This window comes from Falco rusticolus, chromosome 21 (genome assembly GCF_015220075.1).
Source record: "Falco rusticolus isolate bFalRus1 chromosome 21, bFalRus1.pri, whole genome shotgun sequence".
Lineage (NCBI taxonomy): Eukaryota > Metazoa > Chordata > Aves > Falconiformes > Falconidae > Falco > Falco rusticolus.
This window is the reverse complement of record NC_051207.1, coordinates 464865-484066: the sequence shown is the minus strand read 5'-3', so window position 1 is coordinate 484066 and position 19202 is coordinate 464865. Positions and strand designations below refer to the sequence as shown.

Here is a 19202-nt window from a genome sequence, read left to right as displayed (position 1 = left end):
CCTGGCCGGCTCTTTCCGACGCGGAGGAGCCTTACTCTGGCCCGGCCCGGCTTTCCGACGCGGAGGAGCCTTACTCTGGCCCTGGCCCGGCTATTCCGACGCGGAGGAGCCCTTACTCTGGCCTGTCCCGCTTTCCGACGCGAGGAGCCTTACTCTGGCCCTGGCCCGGCTTTCCGACGCGGAGGAGCCTTACTCTGGCCCTGGCCCGGCTTTCCGACGCGGAGGAGCCTTACTCTGGCCCTGGCCCGGCTTTCCGACGCGGAGGAGCCTTACTCTGGCCCTGCCCAGGCTTTCCGACGCGGAGGAGCCTTACTCTGGCCCTGCCCAGGCTTTCCGACGTGGAGGAGCCTTACTCTGGCCCTGCCCAGGCTTTCCGATGCGGAGGAGCCTTACTCTGGCCCTGCCCAGGCTTTCCAACCCGGAGGAGCCTTACTCTGACCCTGCACCGGCTTTCCAACCCGGAGGAGCTTGCTCCGAGCAGCAGAAGGCGAGGACTGTCACGCCCGGGGCACGTCGGCACACACGTACCGCTCCAGTTTTTGGCCATTTTGAACATGTTGGCGGCTCGCGCGTAGATGTCGCATGCTTCCTCCACCCGGGAAGAGCCCCTGCAAGGAAACGGAAAAAGAAGTTACAGGAATTCCTACCCTACAGGAAGCTCAAAAAAATCCAGGAAAATCCGTCAGTTTTCCTGGAAATCCGCAGATAAACAGAACCCAGCAGTGCCTTCAGCCCAAAGACCCCCAGAAGCTCCTCACACTCCACCCTCTGCTCCCCCCGCACCCCAAAGTCCCCCAGGGGCCAGGATCTTCACCCCAAAGACCCCCAAGAAACTCCTCACCCCCCTTCTCTACCCCCCAGCATCCCCTCGTCACCCCAAAGCCCCCCCAGGGACCATCATCCTCACCCCAAAGACCCCCAGGAAGCACCTCACACCCCTCCACACCCCAAAAAGCCCATGACACCCCTAACCAACCCCCCCGCCCTCCCTCCCCCCCGACACCCCCCCCAGCCTCCCTCCCCCCCAGCCTCCCTCCTCCCCCCGACACCCCCCCCAGTCCCCCTTCTCCCCATAACACCCACCCCCACCCCCCTCCCCGACACCCCCCCAGCCCCCCTCCTTCCCACGATACCCACACCACAGCCCCCCTCCTCCCCCTAACACCCCCCCAGCCGCCCTTCTCCCCATAACACCCACCCCCATCCCCCTCCCAGCCCCCCTCCTCCCCCTGACATCCCTCCCAGCCCCCCTCCTCCACACGACACTCCCCCCTCACACACCCCAACCCCCTCCCCAGTCCCCCTCGCACCCATTACACACACCCCGACCTCCTTCCTCCCCCTGACACCACCCCCCCCGGACACCCCCCCAGCTCCCCTTCTCCCTATAACACCCACCCCCACCCCCCTCCCCAGCCCCCCTCCTCCCCATGACACACCCCCGGCCCCCCTCCTCCCCTTGACAACACTCCCAGCCTCCCCCCCCCCCGCCGCTGTAGGGCCCCGGGGGGACCCCACCGGCGCGGGTTCGGCCGGCGCTCACCCGAAGAGGCCGGCGAAGAAAGACTGGGAGCCGCGGACCTTCTTGTCGGCCTCAGCCAGCAGCTGCAGGGCCTCCTTCTCCTTCCCGGCCTGGTCCATGGCGGCCGCCGCGCTCCGCCCGCCCTGACGCCGCCGCGGGCCCGCCTCACGTGACGCGGGCACCGCTCCCCATTGGCTGGCGGCGCACCACGTGAGGCGGGCGGAGGGGCGGGGCCGGCGCGGCTCCCCGGCGGCGGGCGGGGCGCGGCGCCACCTGGCGGGCGCGGGGCGCGGGGCGCGGGCGGGGGGCGGCCGCGGGGGGCGTGTGATTATTTTTTGGGGGGAGGGGGGGCAGCCCCAAAATGGGCCAGTTTCGTCCTTTTTAGCTATTTTTGACGCGCTGCTGTGACGTCGCGCTGCTGCGCTGGGCTGCACCCCGCAGCTCGGCCTCTAATAGGGGGGAATTGGGGGGGGGGGGGAATTGGGGGGGGGGGGTAAGGGGTCAGCCAAGGTCAGCCAAGCCCCCCCCGCCCGCGCGGTGACATCACGGTGACGTCACGGCCCCGGCGGTGACATCACGGCGCTACCCGGCACAGCAAGGCTGGCTCCGGTGGAGCCCAACGCACCGCGAGTGGGGGTGACCCGCAGGGGTCACGGCACCCTCGACCCCTCCCCGCCAGGCACTTAACGAAGCCCCAGCTAATTAGCGAGGTCAGTAATTAAAACCCCGACCTTGCCCTACTAAGGGCCACCCACCCCCACCCCCACCCGGGACTTCTGAGAGCAGCCCCAGCTGAATTACTTCCAGGTGAAAGGCTAGCGGCGCCACTAACGAAGGCGGAGGATTTAACGAGCCCGCTGCTCATTAACGGCCTCCTTCGTTACGGGGGGGACACGGGACACACACGACACAGGCCCAGCGCCTGAAGGAGGCGGTTTTTGGGGTGAAATCACCCAAATACGGCACCTGCCCATGGGTGGGAGGGTGACGGCGTGGTGACGGCGATAACGCGGTTGTACCGCCAATATTCCCCACCCCGGCAATAATCCTGTTTCCCCACCGCGATCTGGGATCTGGGATCCACTGGCTGATTTGGTAACGCCACTGGTTTTCCTCCCCCCTCCCCCCCAGCGCAGCGCTGCTGCCGGGTACAGGATGGCGGGTGCCGGCTCGGAGAGGGCGCCGCAGCTACCGGAGAATGGTGCCAAGGCGGAGGGCGAAGCGCAGCCCAAGGAGGAGGCGACGGAGGAGCCGGTGCTCCCGCTCATCCCGCCAGCGGTGCCAGGTACGCGTGCCACGCGGCTGCGCCTCCCCTTGCCCTCACCGCTATCGGCGGTGCGCGTGGTGGCTGACATTAATATTCCATCGCCGTGCACGTCGGGTGATATTAATATTCCTGCGCCGCGTGCGTCGGGTGATGTTAATATTCCTACGCCACGTGCGTCAGGCGATATTAATATTCCTGCGCCGCGTGCGTCGGGTAATGTTAATATTCTGGCGTTGCGTGCGTCGGGCGATATTAATATTCCTGCGCCGCATGCATCGGGTGATATTAATATTCCTGCGCTGCGCGCGTCGGGTGAAATTAATATTCCTGCGCTGCGCGCGTCGGGTGAAATTAATATTCCTGCGCTGCGCGCGTTGGGCGAAATTAATATTCCTGCGCTGCGTGCGTCGGGTGAAATTAATATTTCCACGGTGTTTTCTCTCCCCAGAGGAAAACTCGATGGTTTTCAACGCCTACGCCATGGCAGCATCCAAGAGGAAGAGGGAGAAAGGCAGCGGGGGTGGTGGTGGGCAGGACGGCGCCAGCGCCGCGTTCTACGTCGACCGCCGCAAATCCAAGGTGTGGAATTACTACACGAAGCTGGGCGACGCGTACGTGGAGTGCAACGTCTGCAAGAAGCAGCTCTCCTTCCACAACAGCACCACCACCATGCGGGAGCACCTGGTGAGGAAGCACAGCATCCGCGACACCCTCCTCTCCCAGCTGAGGGACGACCAAAGCGCCGAATCCGATTCCTCAGCTCAGGAAAACGCCGGCAAACGATCCCGGCAAATGACGCCGCCGGAAAACGTTTACCACGCCGCGCCCTGCTCGGACCCACGCTCCGATATCATCCTGGAGCTGCTGTTGGAGATGATTTTCCGGGATTTGCACCCTCTGTCCGTGGTGAAGGATAAAGGTTTCGGGCTCCTGGTGGGATACCTGGAGCCCAACTTTGCCTTGCCGGTGCCGGCGCAGCTGGCCGGCATGCTGCGGCACCGCTACACTGTGATGAAGCGGCAGCTGGAGCGGTACCTGCAGCCGGCGCAGGCCGTGGTGCTGTGCGTGGAGCTGTGGCCATCACTGTTGGGCCCGCTCTACCGCAGCGTCAGCGCTTGCTTCATCGACGGCGAGTGGCGGCGAGCGCGGTGCGCCCTGGAGACGCGGCCGGCGCCGGAGGGGGAAGGGGAGGCGGGTGAGGGGCTGTGCGCTGTCCTCTCCAAATTCGGCGCGTCCGGCAAAGCCGTTTTCTGCGTGATGCGGGACGCGGCGGCGGACGCGGCGCAACCGCAGGGCTGGAGCGGTCTGTGCTGCGCCGCTCGCACCCTGCACCGCTGCGTGGCGGCGGGGCTGGAGGTGGAGCAGGTCCGGGAAGCTCTGGGTGCCGCCCGCGGCATCGTGCGGTATTTCCAGCAGGACGCCAAAGCCACCGGGTCCTTGAACGGGAAGTTGGAAGCCACCAAGAGGACGAGGCTGAGCCTGGCGCTGGACGCGGAGGCGCGGTGGCTGAGCACGGCGGAGATGTGCGAGAGCCTGCTGGAGCTCAAGTGGGCCGTCATGGCGGTGCTGGAGGAGCACCCCGAGGGCGCGGCGGCCGCGCCGCGCTTGGCCGATGGCCAGTGGAAGCTCCTGCAGGACCTGGTGGGGGTGCTGAGGACCGTCAGGATCGCCGTCGCCTTCCTGCGGGAGGAGCAGAACGCCTCCATCTCCTCCCTCCTGCCCTGTGTCCACGGCGTCGCCGCCGCCATCGGGCAGCAAGCGGAAGAAGCCGGCACCGGCGCCGTCATCCGGACGGTGGTGGGGAACATCAGGGCGGAGCTGAGGCGGTGCTGGGGGTCGGCGGAGGATGAGAAAGTTCTGGAAAACCCGGCGGTTATCGCCTCCTTTCTGGACCCGCGCTTCAAGGAACTGAGGTTCCTCAGCCCGGCGCTGCGCAACGAGCTCCATCAGCGCGTCAAAACCATCTTGTCGCAGATCTCCAACCCCCAGGCCCCCGCCGGCGGCCGCTTTTGGACGCTCTGCTGGGACTACAAAGCCGAGGGGGGGGAGGGCAACAGCCAGCCCCCTGCCCCCAAGGAGCAGAGCGCCAGCGCGGCGCCGCAGAGCCCCTATGATATCCTGCTGGGGAAGGATCCGACGGAGAGCATGCCGGAGATCCACCAGCAGCTGGAAAATTACATCGTGGAACCGCTCTGCAAGCGCAGCACCAACCCCTTGGACTGGTGGAAGAATAACGAGCACCGCTTCCCGGCCGTGGCGCGGCTCAGCCGGCACTTCCTCGCCATCCCCGCCACTGCCACGCCGCCCGAGCAGGCCTTCGCCACCGGCGAGAGCGCCCTGCAGCACCGGCGAGCCGGCCTGGCGCCGGAAAACCTGGACCAAATCCTCTTCTTGCACCAAAACTTTGATTTTCTGGACGTCGTCAGGAGGGGTAACGATCCTCGCCACAGAGCCCTGCGCTAACGCGCGTGGAGGGACACCAAACCCACCCCGAGCGCCGCCAAGGGATTATTTTTTTATCCCCAAATCCCACCTACGCGTTGGGGTAACCGCCTCGGCGCGAGCCACAGAGCCCACGAGCGCTTTTCCACGCGTAAACCAACTCAGGCCTCATCGCCGCAGCTCAGCACCATAACATCCGTCAATCAGAGTGCTCGTCCCGCCGCACCCCATTTTATTTCCTTTTTTTCTTTCCTTTTTGGAAGGAAACGGGCGCTTCCAGCCGCGCAGCGTCTCCCCGGCGTTGCTGCCGAGACGCGCAGCCCGCCTCGCCTGCCGAAACATCGGCGATGGAAAAGCCCGGCCTTGTTTTCGCCAGGCGGCTGCTTTCCCTTCGGGATCAGATAAAAAAAGTTTTTTGATTTGATTTTTTTATAAATACAAGGGTTGGGGGGGAAGCAGAAGGAAAACGATCAACGCTCCGCAAAGCTGCCATTGGGTGAAGGAACTGCCCCAGAGATCATCCTTTAAAGAGGAAAACGGAACTGAAATACGCGTCGGGTCATACTGGATGTGAGTATTTGGGAAAAAACACAGAAAAGCCATGAAAATCTGTGGCCTGGCAACAAGGAAAACGCCTTTTATCCCTCTAATGCCAGCAGAGACACGACTCTTATCAAATTCCTTTGCTGAATTAATCAAATCCTCGGTTTTCCGGCACCCGAGGCAGCGTCAGTGATGTGGCCGCACACCAAGCGGCGTGCCGCCGAAGAACAGGCGCAGGTTCAGGCCAGCAATCAAACATAACGAACTTTAATGGTTTAATTACCGCTGGCGTAACAGGCAAGGGCAGTCCAGAAGCGGCTGGGCTCGGGGGAGCGCCACGCGCGAGGTCCTGATGCGCCGCGGGGCTTCGCGACAGGACCGGGGCGTTCGCGACGGCGGCGATTTCTCATTAATTTCCCTGTTGTGCCTCTTTCTGCCCCAGAAGCACGGGCTGAGGGCGCTCAGCGGGAGTTTTAGACGGAGGCAAAGGACTCCTGGAAGCAAAAGCAGATGGAAGTTGCTCCCGGGATTTGTATTTTGCTATTTCAGTCCCAAAAAACAGGCTGTGCTCCCCCAGCCCCACGCACTTGGCGCCCGGCGCGATGCCTCCGCAGCTCTTTCTGTCAAACAACGCTGAGAAAACCCAAATCCATTTTCAAAAAAAACACGTGCCGGGCACAATGCTGCAGCTTTTCTTCCCCAAACCCCTTTTCGTGGATGTTCTCCGCACCGGGTGGTTTTCTCCAGCAGGAAAAGCCCAGGTTGATTTTCTGGGATCGGTGCGACTCCGCCAGGGCTCCAAGGCCAGAGAACGTCGGAGTTTGGGGTTTTCTCCTGCACCAACGAACCTGGTGGCTGCTCCAAAATCCTGTTGCCCGTCAGTAGCAGAAGCAGCCGGCAGCCTTTGGGTCTTGTCCAGCTTCGACGCCGCTTCCAGATGCTTCTGGAACCATTTCGTCTTCAGGCGGCTTCACCTGCGGGCGGTGCTTCTTCATATGAGCGTTCCTCCCTTTTATCTTCTCAAATACCCTGGAAATTAGAAAACAAACCAGGATTTTTAATTTTTTTTTTTTTTTAAGACGATAAACACTGTTAAACAAGCTTTGTTCTTTCTATTTTGGTGAATTTCTGTGTTATTTTGACGCGTGGTACGGCAGGGTTCCAGCGCTTCGTGCCGCCGCTGTGCGGAACGTCGGCGTTGTTTTCAACAAGACAGATATTTGGGTCAAAAGTTGGTTGTAAAATTCAAATAAAAGCGCAAGGTGGCCAAAAGGGGCAGGGGCGGCCCTCCCGGCGCTCGCAGCTCCGCTTCCCCACGTCCCCCTAGGCACAAACTCCATCACTTTCAATCCCTTTTGGCCAAAAGCAGCAGGTTTCTAGAAGATTCTTAGCTACCTTCCACACAGGCTGCAGGGAAACATGCTCTGGTTGTCGGCACTTCCAGCCTGGCACTGAGCCTCGTCCCGACGGTGGGATGTGCTGCCTGCGTCGCGGGGCATCTTTTTCTCCCTCTTCCGCTTCATTTTCCCGTCTTCCTTCCACAGGAGGCAAAGCCGCTTCGGGTTCCAAACAACCTGTAAACCAGAGAGGCCTTAATTAATTTTTTTTCCTTCTCTTTGGAAAGGTGAGGGTTGCTAAAGTAGGGGGGGAAAAAAAATAGTTGAAACGGTAAAAAATGCTACTTGTAGTGATGGTAAAAAAAAAAAAAACAGCTGGAAAAATCCCTGCGCGGCTCGGGCGGCTGGAATGCGTGGCGTCCAGCGCGAAAAGGCATGAGCCCAGGTGAAGTCCTCCGAGCGCTGAAATAGCCAAAAATCGGGGTGACAACACAGGCCTTGAAGGAAAAATAAATATTATTTACACCACCCTAAGGGGAATGGCACTTTCCTCCACAAAAAAAATAAAAAAAAGCAAAAAAACAGGGTTAAAGCATAGAATTCCTGAGCACTGTTGATCCGGGGTTGCACAGTTCTACCATAAAAAAACCCAAAATATCTATTTCTGTGCCCAAAACTCCTGTTTGGAGGCCGGGAGCGGCTCCGAGTCACAGACTATCCCTGGCCACCCTCAGCGACAAGTCTAAGGAGAGCAAACGGGCTCGTTACCGTTAGGAAGGGATCGGGAATTAATTAAACGGGCAAGGGTGCCCGCCCTCGGGAATTAATGCTGCCTGTAACGAGTCAGGAGCGCGTTCTCGGCGCCGACTGTGGGATGCTCTGCGGTTCCAGATTATTCCCCAGAGGAAGTTTGGGAAAGTGGCAGCGGAATCGAACCCCGGGCACCCCCGGCAGTTTTTCTACCTTTTTTTCAGCCTCTTCCACCTTGTGTCTCTTGAGCTTTTTTCCTATGACTCGACTGTAGGCAAATTTAGCACTTTTTTTCCAGATATAGTAATATTCAACACACTGGGACACACTCTTAGTCTGAATCTATTGCGAGAAAAACAGAAGCAACCCATCATGGAAATACCGTAGCAAAATATTGCAGGCACAGACACACAACAAAACTATCTAAAAGGGGGGTTTTGGGGGGTTTTTTTTCCCTTTTCCCGTCCTCTCCGGTTACCGTGCCGCGGGAGCCCCGGCGGACGCACTGAGATGGGAGAGAAAACAAACCTTCCCGCTCGGAAAAGGCTGGAAGGGCCAGAAGCACGCGTGGGCAGCGCGGGGTTTTGATATGATTTAATTCTCTCTGGTATTTGGTACCGGAGATATTCGATATTCTGTTGTAATCGGGCACGTCGTCTTGTAGCGGCGTGTTTTTAGCATTCGGGAGCGAGCGCGAGGTTTCGGAGGATGGGATCCCGTCGCAGCCCCGGATCCACTCGATCAAAAGGTTTTACCTTCTTCTGTATCAGGTGGAAATCCTTCCCGTGGGCAGCGAGCGCCTCTTCAAACAGGTCCTTCTCCAGAGAGCTCCAAGCAGCCGAACCTGGCAGCAAACACCGAGGTGCCGATCCTCGTTAAGGTCGCTCGCTGCCTAATTAAAGCCAGCGCAGCCCTCAACCCGCGTTCCCGACATCCCTCCTCCTTCCCAAAGCCATAACCAAACCCAGCAGCCAATTAATTAGCAACGACCCTTATTACCACCAGCGGATCCGGAAGGGTACGGCTCGGCGCGCTTCTCCCGTTGGGTGTCACTGAGATCACACACACACCCCCCCAGCCCAAAAAACTGCCCCAAGCGATGGGGAGCGTTGTTTTTTTAAAAAAAAAATAAATAATTTTTTCACATCAGAGTACAGACAGGGAACTTGGCATCCCGGGGGAAGGAAGAACCGTTACTTCCAGTTTACCTGTGTAGTGATAATCAGCCAGCGGATGAGATCCCGATTTCTGCGGCACCCCAAAAAGCAGCATCTCCAAAGCCTCCTGCAGGATTTAACGTGAAAAAATAATAATTTAGGTTCCCCACCAGGGAAGCAAGAGTGCTTCAGGATGGCCTCAGCTCACAGAAACATTTCCTCAAGCCACACTGGAGCGTTGTACGGAAAGAAATCCCTCGGGATATGCCCCCGGGGACCTGCCACCCCCTCCAGGAGATTTCTCTCCGCTGGAGTCGTTCGGGGCTCGTCGCGCGCTCGCGGAGATGCTGCGCACACCGAGTCCTCCCACTGGATTTGGTCATTCAATCCCTTCCTCAAAGCACAGGGAGAGGAGCAGAACCGGGGCGAGGAGCACCCGGGGTGTTTGTCCAGAGCAGACCTGGGGCTTTAGTGGTGTTAATTATTCTCCAAATCATCACCTATTTATCTAAGAGCTGGTTTTATCAATTAAGGCGGGGGGACGCGATGCCCAGAGGCGTTAATGCAGACTCCGGCGAGGTGCAAGAACTCCGTGGGTTTAGCAAAGAGGCTGGATTCCAGCCTGCGGAAAACCGGGAGCGATTCCCAGCGCCCTCGGGACGGCGGCCGACGCGCGGCTGCTTACCAGGACGTTGCTCTGCGCCTCGTGCAGGCAGTGCAGGGCCAGCTCCAGGTTCATTCCTCCCCCCGGCACGGCGCTGGAGCAGGCCACGTGGAGCAGTTTGGTTACTACAAATGCAACGAAACCCAACCCAACGTCAGTTTGGGGCGAGAGAAAAATAAAAGGTGAGGCGGAAGGAAAAAAAATAAAAGGTGAGGCGGAAGGAAAACGGGGAGAAGTGTGGCAGATGGGCTGGAGACCAGGAAAAGGCATGGGAAAAAAAATAATTAGCAGCTCGTTAGAGCATGAGAGACCTCTGTCTTGCGTGGCTGGGTTAGTGGCGATGTCTCCCCAGGGCTTCCACACCAAGAGCCCTGCCTCTCCGTCCTCTTCCAGGCTGGATCCACACCGGAGCTCCGGTATCTCTGCCTGAAACTGGCTCCCAATGTTGATGTGGCTAAAGGAAGGAGGAAGAGGAGGGGAGGAAGGCAAGGTCCATCACGACAGCTGGCGGTCGCAGGGGCTCCGAGCAAGGATAAACACAGCACGCACACCAGCCACTTCCAAAAAAACCCAAAAAACCAAACCACGACCAGCTTCCACGGTTGCTTCTCAGCCCGCAGAGTGTCACCGCGCCACCCCCGTCACCCTCTTGTCTCCCATCAACTGGAAAAATTCCTTCTGCTTTCCTCAAAACCTGAGCAAAAGGCGTGAGGGGCGCTTTGAGACTAATGGGGAGCAGGAGGAAAGGGGGGAGGCTGCGACCACAGGTGAAAAACGGCACCCGAGTGTCGCGTGGCGCGAGGGAGGGGGGGCGTTTCCAATAAAATCAAGATTAAATAAAACCGAAACGGCGGTTCCCTCCTCGCCCGCGGCCCCCCAACGCTTGCCCATTACTCCAGCCACCACGCCACGACTCACGGCTGGACGCTGACTTTGGTGGTCTCGTTCATGAGACAAAGGCCAAGGTCTCCAGACGCTCCGCCTGAAAGATACCAAAAAAAAAAAGGTCCCTCCAGGTAAAGGGATCAACTCCATGTCGAGGGATCACCCCCCAGCCCACGCAACCACGGAATGTTCCAGAACTCTGAGCACATCAGCTCCAAGCACCACCAAGCCTTGCTGCTAAGCACCGTATCCAGGAGTCCCACCCCCCCTGGCCAGCCCAGCCACCTTTTCCACGAAGAAATTCTTCCAAAATTCCCACGTAAACCTTCCCCCGGGGCAGCTTGAGGTTTCCCCTTGTCCTACCACCCGCCCAAACCCCCTCCCGGGTGACACCCCTCCCCCCCAAATTCTCCTCCGCAAAAAATACGGAGCAGAATCCGAACCCAGGGGAAAGTGTGCTCGCAGGGCTGACACGCGGGCGTCCTCCCCACGTTGACATTGGGCTTGTTTTGGTGCAACCACGATATATTTTTTAATATTTAGGAAAAGGGAAATTTGCACCAAATAGCAGTAAAATAAAAGCAGCATCACCAAAAGCGACGGTTAAACTGCCCCACGTAAACGGCCGGAGTGGATCCCCCAGGAAGGTGGTTGCCCACTCGATTTCTAATGGATCTTGGAGGAAAGCACTTTAGATCCGGTTCCTGCAGCCTGTAGGGCAGCCAGCCGGGTTCCCCCCGGTCCCGTTCTGGAGGATGGGATTACCTAGGACGGTGCTGAGCAGCCGGCCGGGATCACCGCGGGCGGAGGACGAGCAGAGGGTGCTGAAATAGAGGCCGGATCCTTCCCGCAGGGGGCTGAGCATGGGAGGGGGTGTGTAGGGGGAGCGCTGGAGCAAGTCCCGCAGCAGGTGATCCACCAGGATGGTGGGCGAGCGGAGGGTGCTCCGGTAGCAACCTCCCAGCCCCGGCGGGGCGTCGGGGGCCGCCGGAGGAGGGATGAAAAGGGATTTTGGCCGCAGCAGCTTCATGTGGTGGTGCAGGTTGGCTCCCGGGTCCTTCCCATCCACGCCGTCCTTCCCGCTAACCTGGACAAGGCAATTCCAAGCAAAACATCAAATCCCTGCATCCCAGGAAGGAAGCAGGAGGCGTCCGAGGTGCTTGAAAACTACTTTTGTAGTCAGAGAGGGCTGGAAGGGGGAAAAAGAAAAAGGGAAAAACCTGGGAAATAGTCTTGCAATTCTTTTGTAGTCAGAGAGGGCTGAAAGGGGAAAAAAGAAAAAGGGAAAAAACTGGGAAATAGTCTTGGAATTCTTTTGTAGTCAGAGAGGGCTGAAAGGGGAAAAAGGGAAAAACCTGGGAAATAGTCTTGGAATTCTTTTGTAGTCAGAGAGGGCTGAAAGGGGGAAAAAGGAAAAAATTGGGAAATAGTCTTGGAATTCTTTTGTAGTCAGAGAGGGCTGAAAGGGGAAAAAAGGGAAAAAGGGAAAAAATTGGGCAATTGTCTTGCAATTCTTTAAATCGCCCAGGAAATCTCCGAGCATTTCCCTAGGCTCTGCATCCGTCCCACATCACACCGCCGACACATCCCACGCCACCTTTTTATTTCCGTGCAATTCAAGGTGACAAACAAGTTATTTCCAAGGAATTTCTGGCCGTGGGTCCCAGGATCTGCCCGCGGCCGCCGCGTCGTTTGCATGAGATTTGAGGGAGCGATTCCAGCCCAGTGCTACCACGAAATCACGGGAAGGCCGGAGGAACGCGACGGCCGCTCACCTCATTCCCGGCTGGCGAGCTCGTAGCCGACACCGGAACAGAGACGGGAATGACCAGAGGAGCCACCGGCACGTTCCCTGATGGCATCCAGGGTTTGGAGGGCTGGTTCCCATCTCCGGCCGCGGGGAGCCAGAGGTGGCTGGCACCTCCTGCGTGGCACACCTGACCACAAACACAAGGGTATGAGGACAGCAAAGCGCTTCGCAAACAACTCGCTTCTGCTTTCTCCGAAATAACAACGATAGTAAGAGCTACTACGCCGAGTAAGCCCCTTTAAGTGGGAGCCCGGAACGGGGATCCTTGCTGTGCCCGCTCCCGTTTCCCCAAGCGCCCAAGTTCACGCTCTTGGCTAGAAAAAAGCTCCCCCAAGATGTAAAGTAGAACTTAAACCCAGAATCGGCTACAGAAGCAACGAGCCGAGCACCGGGCCATGGTGCCACGGTGCGGCCGGGGGCTTGCGGTGGTTTCTCACTCAGGCGAAGCGGCTTTTCAAACTAACACGCCACCGTTTAAAAATTATTTAAGAGCATCCACTGAAGGGCTCCAGAAGCGCCACGCTCCTGGATCTTTTCCTCAAATTCCCAGGATAAGGGGAAGTCACTCCCAGCTTTTATCACCACGCACGAGGTTTAAAAAATAAATTCCTCGGGACCTTGATTTAAATTCCTGTCGAACGCCAAGCGCTGAAGGATTCCAGCCCCCGTTACCTGCTGCTCCTCCTTCCCTTGCGCTGAGTGCCAGCGCTCACCACCAAAACGCCCGTGGCTCTCCAGGCCCTTCCCGGTGGAACGGGGCCGAAGGCAGCTCCGGCAGAGAACGTCGCTTTCGCAGCCGCTGCCGTCCACCGGAGCGGCACCGGTGCTGTCGCTAGGTGAAAAATTGAGATAAAGGATGGGAAATGAAGATTAGAAAGTGGAACCACTTTTAAAATGGAGATTTCATCGCGATCAAGGTTAGAGCCACGCGTGTGTTTCCCGCCAGAAAGCTCGGTTCGGGTGGGAAATGGCTGCAGTTCGTTTAGCAACGAGAGAATTTAATTAGAGGGAAACCCCTGGCAGGGCATCACTCAGCGGCGTTACAAAGGTGCAGCTTTAAATCAGGGATGCGGCCGCCTCTTCCGAGCGTGAATTATACCCGTTAACCGATAACGCACAAATATTACTTCCAATATTAGGTATACAACTTCAAAAATAATCATAAAACTTTTTAACTGCCACACCACGGAAGAACAATCTGCTTTAAAAACTCCAGGAGCGTTTTCTTTAAAAAACACACATGTGGCCAGACTACCAAGGCTAGCTGGAGCAGGTAACTATTTTCACGATGAGCCACGACTTTTAATTTGCCACTCAAAAGTGACAAAGTAATTCTTAATGAGGCAGCAGCTCCCTTAGCCGTGACAGTTCGCAACAGGCGGGCAGGGCACCCCTCCCGAGGCCGCGTGGGGACCTCGCCGCTGCTCAGAAGGACGCAGAAAATAATTATTATTTTTTTTTCCCCCCAGAAGGGTGCAGAATATTAAAATCTCTTCTTTTTTTCCTTTTTTCCCCCCATGGAGCAGCTTGCTTTCTCGCTCAGCAAACGGCAAAGCCACCCAGGCTGGGCAGGAAGGTGGCAGAGCTGCGATTTAGCGACAGAAAACTCCACAGGCCTGCGGCCCCGGCACCAAAGGGAAGCGGCAGCCACCAAAGAAGAGGGAATGACGCGTTTTTTTCTTCAGCAGAGAAAACCATTCTGACTCTAAATCACCAACTGACTCTAAAAATAATCATAAAATCAGCTAATGGCTTCGAAAACCTAAATTCAGGGCCTGCCTCCATGATTCTAACACAGGAATTCTCCTTGCAGCCTGGCGGGTCACCAGGAATGCGACTGAGAGCAAAGCCTCTGCCCGCTGGGAAACCCTTGAAGGAGGGGAATCCCTTCACCTTATCCCAAATCCCCATTTTTTTCCTTCCCTGGCAAATCTGGGGGCTTTTGTTGTTGTAATGTGTGAAAAGAACAAGCTCAGTCATTCCTTATTGCGTCCTAAACCATCTTCAACACTTCACACAAGCCACCTGCCCGCCACACTGCGCCGGTTTGACCGCTGCCAGTTCGGAATTAGGTCGAAAGTCTCCTTGTTCTAATTTAAACACCTATTAATTAGCTGGCCGGATGAAAGGGCTACATTAAATCTCAGCCCCCGAGGGAAAAGGGCCCGAGAAGGTGCTAAAACACGCTCTAGAAACCACCAGCCCCCGCAAAACTTGAGCGCGAGCAGCTTACCGGCCGGCCGGCGAGCGAGCTCCCTCCGCTGCGTGTGTCAGGGTGTAGATGTTGCCACCCTGTGGGTAAAAAGAACCAATAAATCGAGGGCAGCTGTTGTTCTGCCCGCCAGCAAAGCTTGAAAATATAACCAAAAGCAAAACAATAAAATAAAACCGACAAAAATAAAAGTTATTCCGTTTCGGAGAAGAGGAACAGAATGTTTTCTCCAGGAAAATAATGCACAGCGAAGCAGCGCTCATTAATAAATCCTGGAAATCTGGGCAGTCAACTCCCAAGGCCACTGGCCCGCCTGCCAAGGCCACCGGCCCGTGGCAGTGGCCTCAAGAAGCCGGGTGAAAGGCCACGTTGTGACACAACCCAAGCCTTGATCTCGTTCAATTACTTCAAAACCTTTGGCACGGGATTAATTAATGTTTTCAGAGCGCTCTGGATGCGTAAAGTGCCGTTATTGGGGAATCCAGAGCTGCCAGCGCGAACAAGCAGCGCCGAGAAGCGCGTGGGAGGGCAGTGAACGCGATACAAACGCGGGTGGAGCGGAACGGATCGGAAGAGCGCGGTGCCGTACTTGAATCCTGTTGAAGATGGTGAGCCGGCGCGGCACCGGAGCCGCGGGGAAGGACGCCATGGCCACCTGGCTCGGGGCAGCCAGCTTCTCCCTGCGGCTGGCCGGCTGACGCCAGGACCAGCCGGTCCTCGCCGGCGCTTTCCTGGCTGTCTTGGCGCTACCGTCGTTACTCTTCTCTTTTTTCAAGGTAGAAAGCTCGTTTTCTGGCTGGTGGGAGCAGGGAACGGCCTGTCGGAGGTGCGCGGAAAGCCCTTGGTACCCCGTCGGCTGCGGACGCTGGGAGGCGAAGGCAGGCCGTGGCTGTCGGAGCAGGTTTGCTGCCAGGCACACGGCCCCCGGAGCTGCCGGTGGGGATGGAGCCAGCGGAGAGTCAGCGATGGCCTGGAAGAGGTGCTGCTGCGGCATCTGCAGCGGCCCCGGGCATGCAGCAGGCTCCGGGGGTTTGGGGAAGAGCTGCCCGCCCTCGTCACGCTTCGAAACCTCCGGAAAACTCGGCTCCTCGGCATTCTCCAGCGGGCAGGAGGCGTGGGGTTCCGCTGATTGAAAGATTTCCTCAAAACAACCCAGGGCCGGCTCGCTCAGCGCATCCTCTTTGGCTTTAAGAGGCGCAGCAGGGACAGGCGAAGCATCCGGATGCTCGTCGGCTGCGGCAGGCGGCTCGCAAGCAAGGCAGACGCTGTTCCTCTCGGATTTAGCACACACCGGCACGTTTCTCATGCACTCAAAGTTATCACTCGAGCGGTTTTCAGGTTTTCGGGGGGCAGGAAAACATGGCAGGGTGCTGTCAGGACAAGGCTGCAGCCCCGCAGGCTCCGAAATAAAAGACACCGTGGTGAGATCAATCGCCATGTTCTCCCACGGCGCAACCACAGGCACCTCGGCGGGATTTGTGACGCTGGAAGAAGCGGCATCCCTCTGGCACGAGGAGCAATCCCGCGAGAAATCATCCTCCGCCAGCCCGCTGCCGTCAGACGCGAGGCGGGAGGCCCGGCTGGGCCCTGGCGAGGCGGCGTCCGCGTGTTCTGCGGAGGGGAAGGCACCTACGGGACAATTCTGACTCACGACGTCCCTCAGCAGGTCACTTTCGGGTGGGAAAGGGCCCGATTCCGAGCACGGAAGACGTCCCTCCGCTGATTTCCCACCACCTTGGCTACCCGGAGCGGGAAGGAGCGAGGGTTCCTCGCCGGCAGGAGCCTCCCTGCAGCTGTGCCGCAGCCCGTAATGGCGCCGCAGCGAACGGGGGTTGCAGTAACTCTTCTCACAGTCTGGTTCTGGGCAGATGAAAGGGGTTTTTTTCTGATGCGTCAACATGTGTCCGCTCCTGTAGCGAGGAAGAAAAGAAAATATCGTGTCTTAGCACACCCGAAGCACCGGCAGGACGCGCAGGGCGGTCACGGGGGTGGCTTTGCAGCCTGCAAGCGCGCGCAGCCACGCCGGCCAACACGGGCCCGTTACGACTGTCTCGTGTTTTCAAGTCGAAAACGGCGCAGACAGCAAAAATGAGGCGGGTGTGTCCCCCAAAATCAAGGGGAAGCTGTAAACCGCGGGCTGGCGCTTCGTAAAGGCACGTTTTAGGACGGCGCAGGTCCGCGGGCCATCGCTTGGTCCAACACGAAGCAAAACGGTGTTTTACTTAGTCCCGGACCAAGACCGGCCGCTGCCACAGGGTGCAGTGTTACAGATTTTTCCACAGCTGGGCAGAAATAGATGCTTTCCAGGGTTTTTTTCCCACACCAGGCTGCTCTGGAAAATGAAAAGGGAATTTGCATCTGGTAGTGAAGTCGGTTTGTAACCTCACTTCGCAGCGGTCGGTGGCCTGAAAAGGCACAAAGGCTCCCGAGCGCTGCGAGTTCTGGAACTGGGAAATAAACGGCGGCAGGAGCCGAGGTTCTTGAGAGCCGGCTAAGCCGAACGCCTACGTACAGGTGGTCCGGCCGCTTGAAGGCCTTGCTGCAGACGGCGCAGACGTGCAGCCGCTCCTGGCTGTGGCTCAGGCAGTGTTTGCTGAGAGCGCTGGCGCTGCCGAACACCTTCCCGCAGCGGCTGCAGCCCAGCGGCGAGCTCTGAGAGCCCAGGGGAGGCTCGCCGCTCCCCGCCGATCCGCTGCCGCCTCCTCCAGCCTCCTCCGGTCCCGCCAGCGCGGGAAGCTCTGGCTCTGAAAGAAGGGAGAAAGCGACAGCCGCTTTATTTACCTTTGCAATGACACGCTTCTCGCTTTAGCGCTAATAAAAACACGTCTTTTTTCATAACACTTCTGTTGGAGGGCGCCGGCCTCACGGGCTGAATATCTGCACCAGAACGAGTAAGAAAGTCCCGCAAACCTGCTCCCCCTCTTACGATTTGTGGCTCTGGCGTCAGCTCCGTAGTAATAAAATAATAAAGAAATAAAGCAGCAGCTCAGCTGCTTAATTTCTGGGGTCTCCAGACACCTCCACCCTTGCACAGGTTACACCCTTCACCAGTCTGAACCTTGACACCGTGAATTTTACCATCTTCCCCCTCTTTCTCGGGAAAAGAGGTTTGGGATCACCCCAAACGGTTTTGCTGGAGGTGCCGTACCGAGGGCAGTCTGACTAGGGGATAACCCCGGGGCTTCCCCAGACAATTCCAGGTTCCGCACCCACGAGCCGGTGGAAATACAGGCCCCAGTCGTTAGGGGAAAGTCTGATTTTCTCGTTTGAGCGCTGCTAGTTACAGTTTTACAGCCATTAGCAATTAAGTTATCCGTTCCCTCCAGAAGAACGTGTAACTCAAGGCGCTCTCCTCGCAACGGCAGAGCCAGAAAAAGCCCGTTCTGCTCAATCCATTTCACAGAGCGTTTGAAACGCGGAAAGAATTAAAGAGAACATCTCTCCTCCGCTGCGGGGAAAGATGTTCGCAACGTATTTAGCAAATTTATCATTTTAATGCCTTCGCGTTTTCCGTTTCCAGCCAGAGGGCAGGTTGCAAGGACTCTTAAAAGAGCCAAAACCCAAAGAGATTCCTGCCTAGGGTATAATTGTAAGAAAAGAGGAGAGCAGCAAAGTTCCTGCGGAAGAGAGGGGTTATGATTATTATAATCTTCCACAGCCTTAGCAATCTGAACGTCATCTCCCAGGTAAAACATTCTCAAAGTGACAAAACCTGGAGCATCCACCTATTTTACCTGAAAGATCCTTCCGCACCGCGCCCGCACGCAGCTCCTAAATAACCCCAGCCGCTTCCACCTGCCAGAGACCCTTGAAAAGAAGCGAGAAGGCGGAGCGCGGCGCACTCACCCTGCTGCCAGGGCTGCCAGTCTGACCCCTGGAGCTGGCCGGAGCCGCAGTCCTTCGCCAGGTAGAGGGAGAACACGTTCAGCTCGGCCTCCAGAGCGTCGCCGGCCGCATCGGCGTCCAAGCTGCTCAGCCCCGCGTAGCTCACGCCTTTCGCTGTCGGGCAGAGGTTGCAGTCGAGGGCCTCGCTGCAGAGCAGCTCCTGGCTTTCGGGAAATCCCGGGAGGTGCATCTCCAAATGAATCCCATTCTCATCGTCGAAGGGGTACTGGTCCATGCTCGCTGCCAGCCTTACAGCCAGCCGAAGGCAGTCTTGTTTACACCCAGAGCAAAACTCGAGGCTGCGAGGACCACCAAGCCGCCTAAAAAACCAAAAAACACACGAAAAATGAAGGAAGAGATGATTTGACATCACTCACCAATCCCCCCAACCAGTACGGCAACTGGGGTACCACCCACACCTTCTCGGAGAAGAAACCTGCAGCATCCCCTTCCCCGTTTCAGACACCCCACGGGCACGTTTGGGGTGACAAGGGGGTCTTCTTACAAAAAACCGTGCTAAGCCAAAGGGTGGAAGTGTTTCCCCCACCCCAGAAGAGGCTGAAAGCAGGGAAAGGCTGCCTGGGAACTGCAGTGGGATTCGGGGGGGCTTTTCCTGAGGGAAACGCTGCTCCTGGCCTTGCAGGAGGCTGTGGGACCACCCCAGGGATGGGGCTGGGGGCTTTCCCTGAGGGAAACCCTGATCCCCGCCATACCAGAGCCTGTGGGAC

General features: G+C 57.9%; 2 protein-coding genes across 2 annotated transcripts; one reads left to right on the top strand and one right to left on the bottom strand.

The window, feature by feature from the left end:
- Window positions 1-2027: 2027 nt before the first annotated feature.
- LOC119140501 (E3 SUMO-protein ligase ZBED1-like) lies at window positions 2028-5918 on the top strand. Its single transcript, XM_037371905.1, has 3 exons — window positions 2028-2232; window positions 2654-2807; window positions 3238-5918. The coding sequence occupies exons 2-3, from the start codon at window positions 2678-2680 to the stop codon at window positions 5250-5252; spliced, it is 2145 nt and encodes a 714-aa protein (XP_037227802.1). The 5' UTR covers window positions 2028-2232; window positions 2654-2677; the 3' UTR covers window positions 5253-5918.
- Window positions 5919-6027: 109 nt separating this feature from the next.
- On the bottom strand, window positions 6028-18770 carry ZNF541 (zinc finger protein 541). The gene is made up of 14 exons (XM_037371948.1): window positions 18436-18770; window positions 17102-17333; window positions 15179-16499; window positions 14611-14669; window positions 13050-13209; window positions 12343-12504; window positions 11333-11654; window positions 10601-10664; window positions 9994-10136; window positions 9704-9807; window positions 9070-9145; window positions 8617-8705; window positions 7170-7348; window positions 6028-6803 (listed from the first exon to the last, which is right to left on the bottom strand). Exons 1-14 carry the CDS (start codon window positions 18707-18709, stop codon window positions 6653-6655), a joined length of 3336 nt encoding a protein of 1111 aa, XP_037227845.1. The 5' UTR covers window positions 18710-18770; the 3' UTR covers window positions 6028-6652.
- Window positions 18771-19202: the final 432 nt, after the last annotated feature.

What these genes read in the sequence shown, in the direction of transcription:
- LOC119140501 (XM_037371905.1), top strand. Translation starts at nt 2,678, where the DNA reads ATGGCGGGTGCCGGCTCGGAGAGGGCGCCGCAGCTACCGGAGAATGGT. An exon ending in CATCCCGCCAGCGGTGCCAG is followed by an intron (nt 2,808 to 3,237) that starts GTACGCGTGCCA and finishes TTCTCTCCCCAG; the next exon opens with AGGAAAACTCGATGGTTTTC.
- ZNF541 (XM_037371948.1), bottom strand. Translation starts at nt 18,709, where the DNA reads ATGGACCAGTACCCCTTCGACGATGAGAATGGGATTCATTTGGAGATG. An exon ending in CTGGCAGCCCTGGCAGCAGG is followed by an intron (nt 17,334 to 18,435) that starts GTGAGTGCGCCG and finishes CCCTTCTTTCAG; the next exon opens with AGCCAGAGCTTCCCGCGCTG. An exon ending in ACCAAAGTCAGCGTCCAGCC is followed by an intron (nt 10,137 to 10,600) that starts GTGAGTCGTGGC and finishes TCCTTCCTTTAG; the next exon opens with CCACATCAACATTGGGAGCC.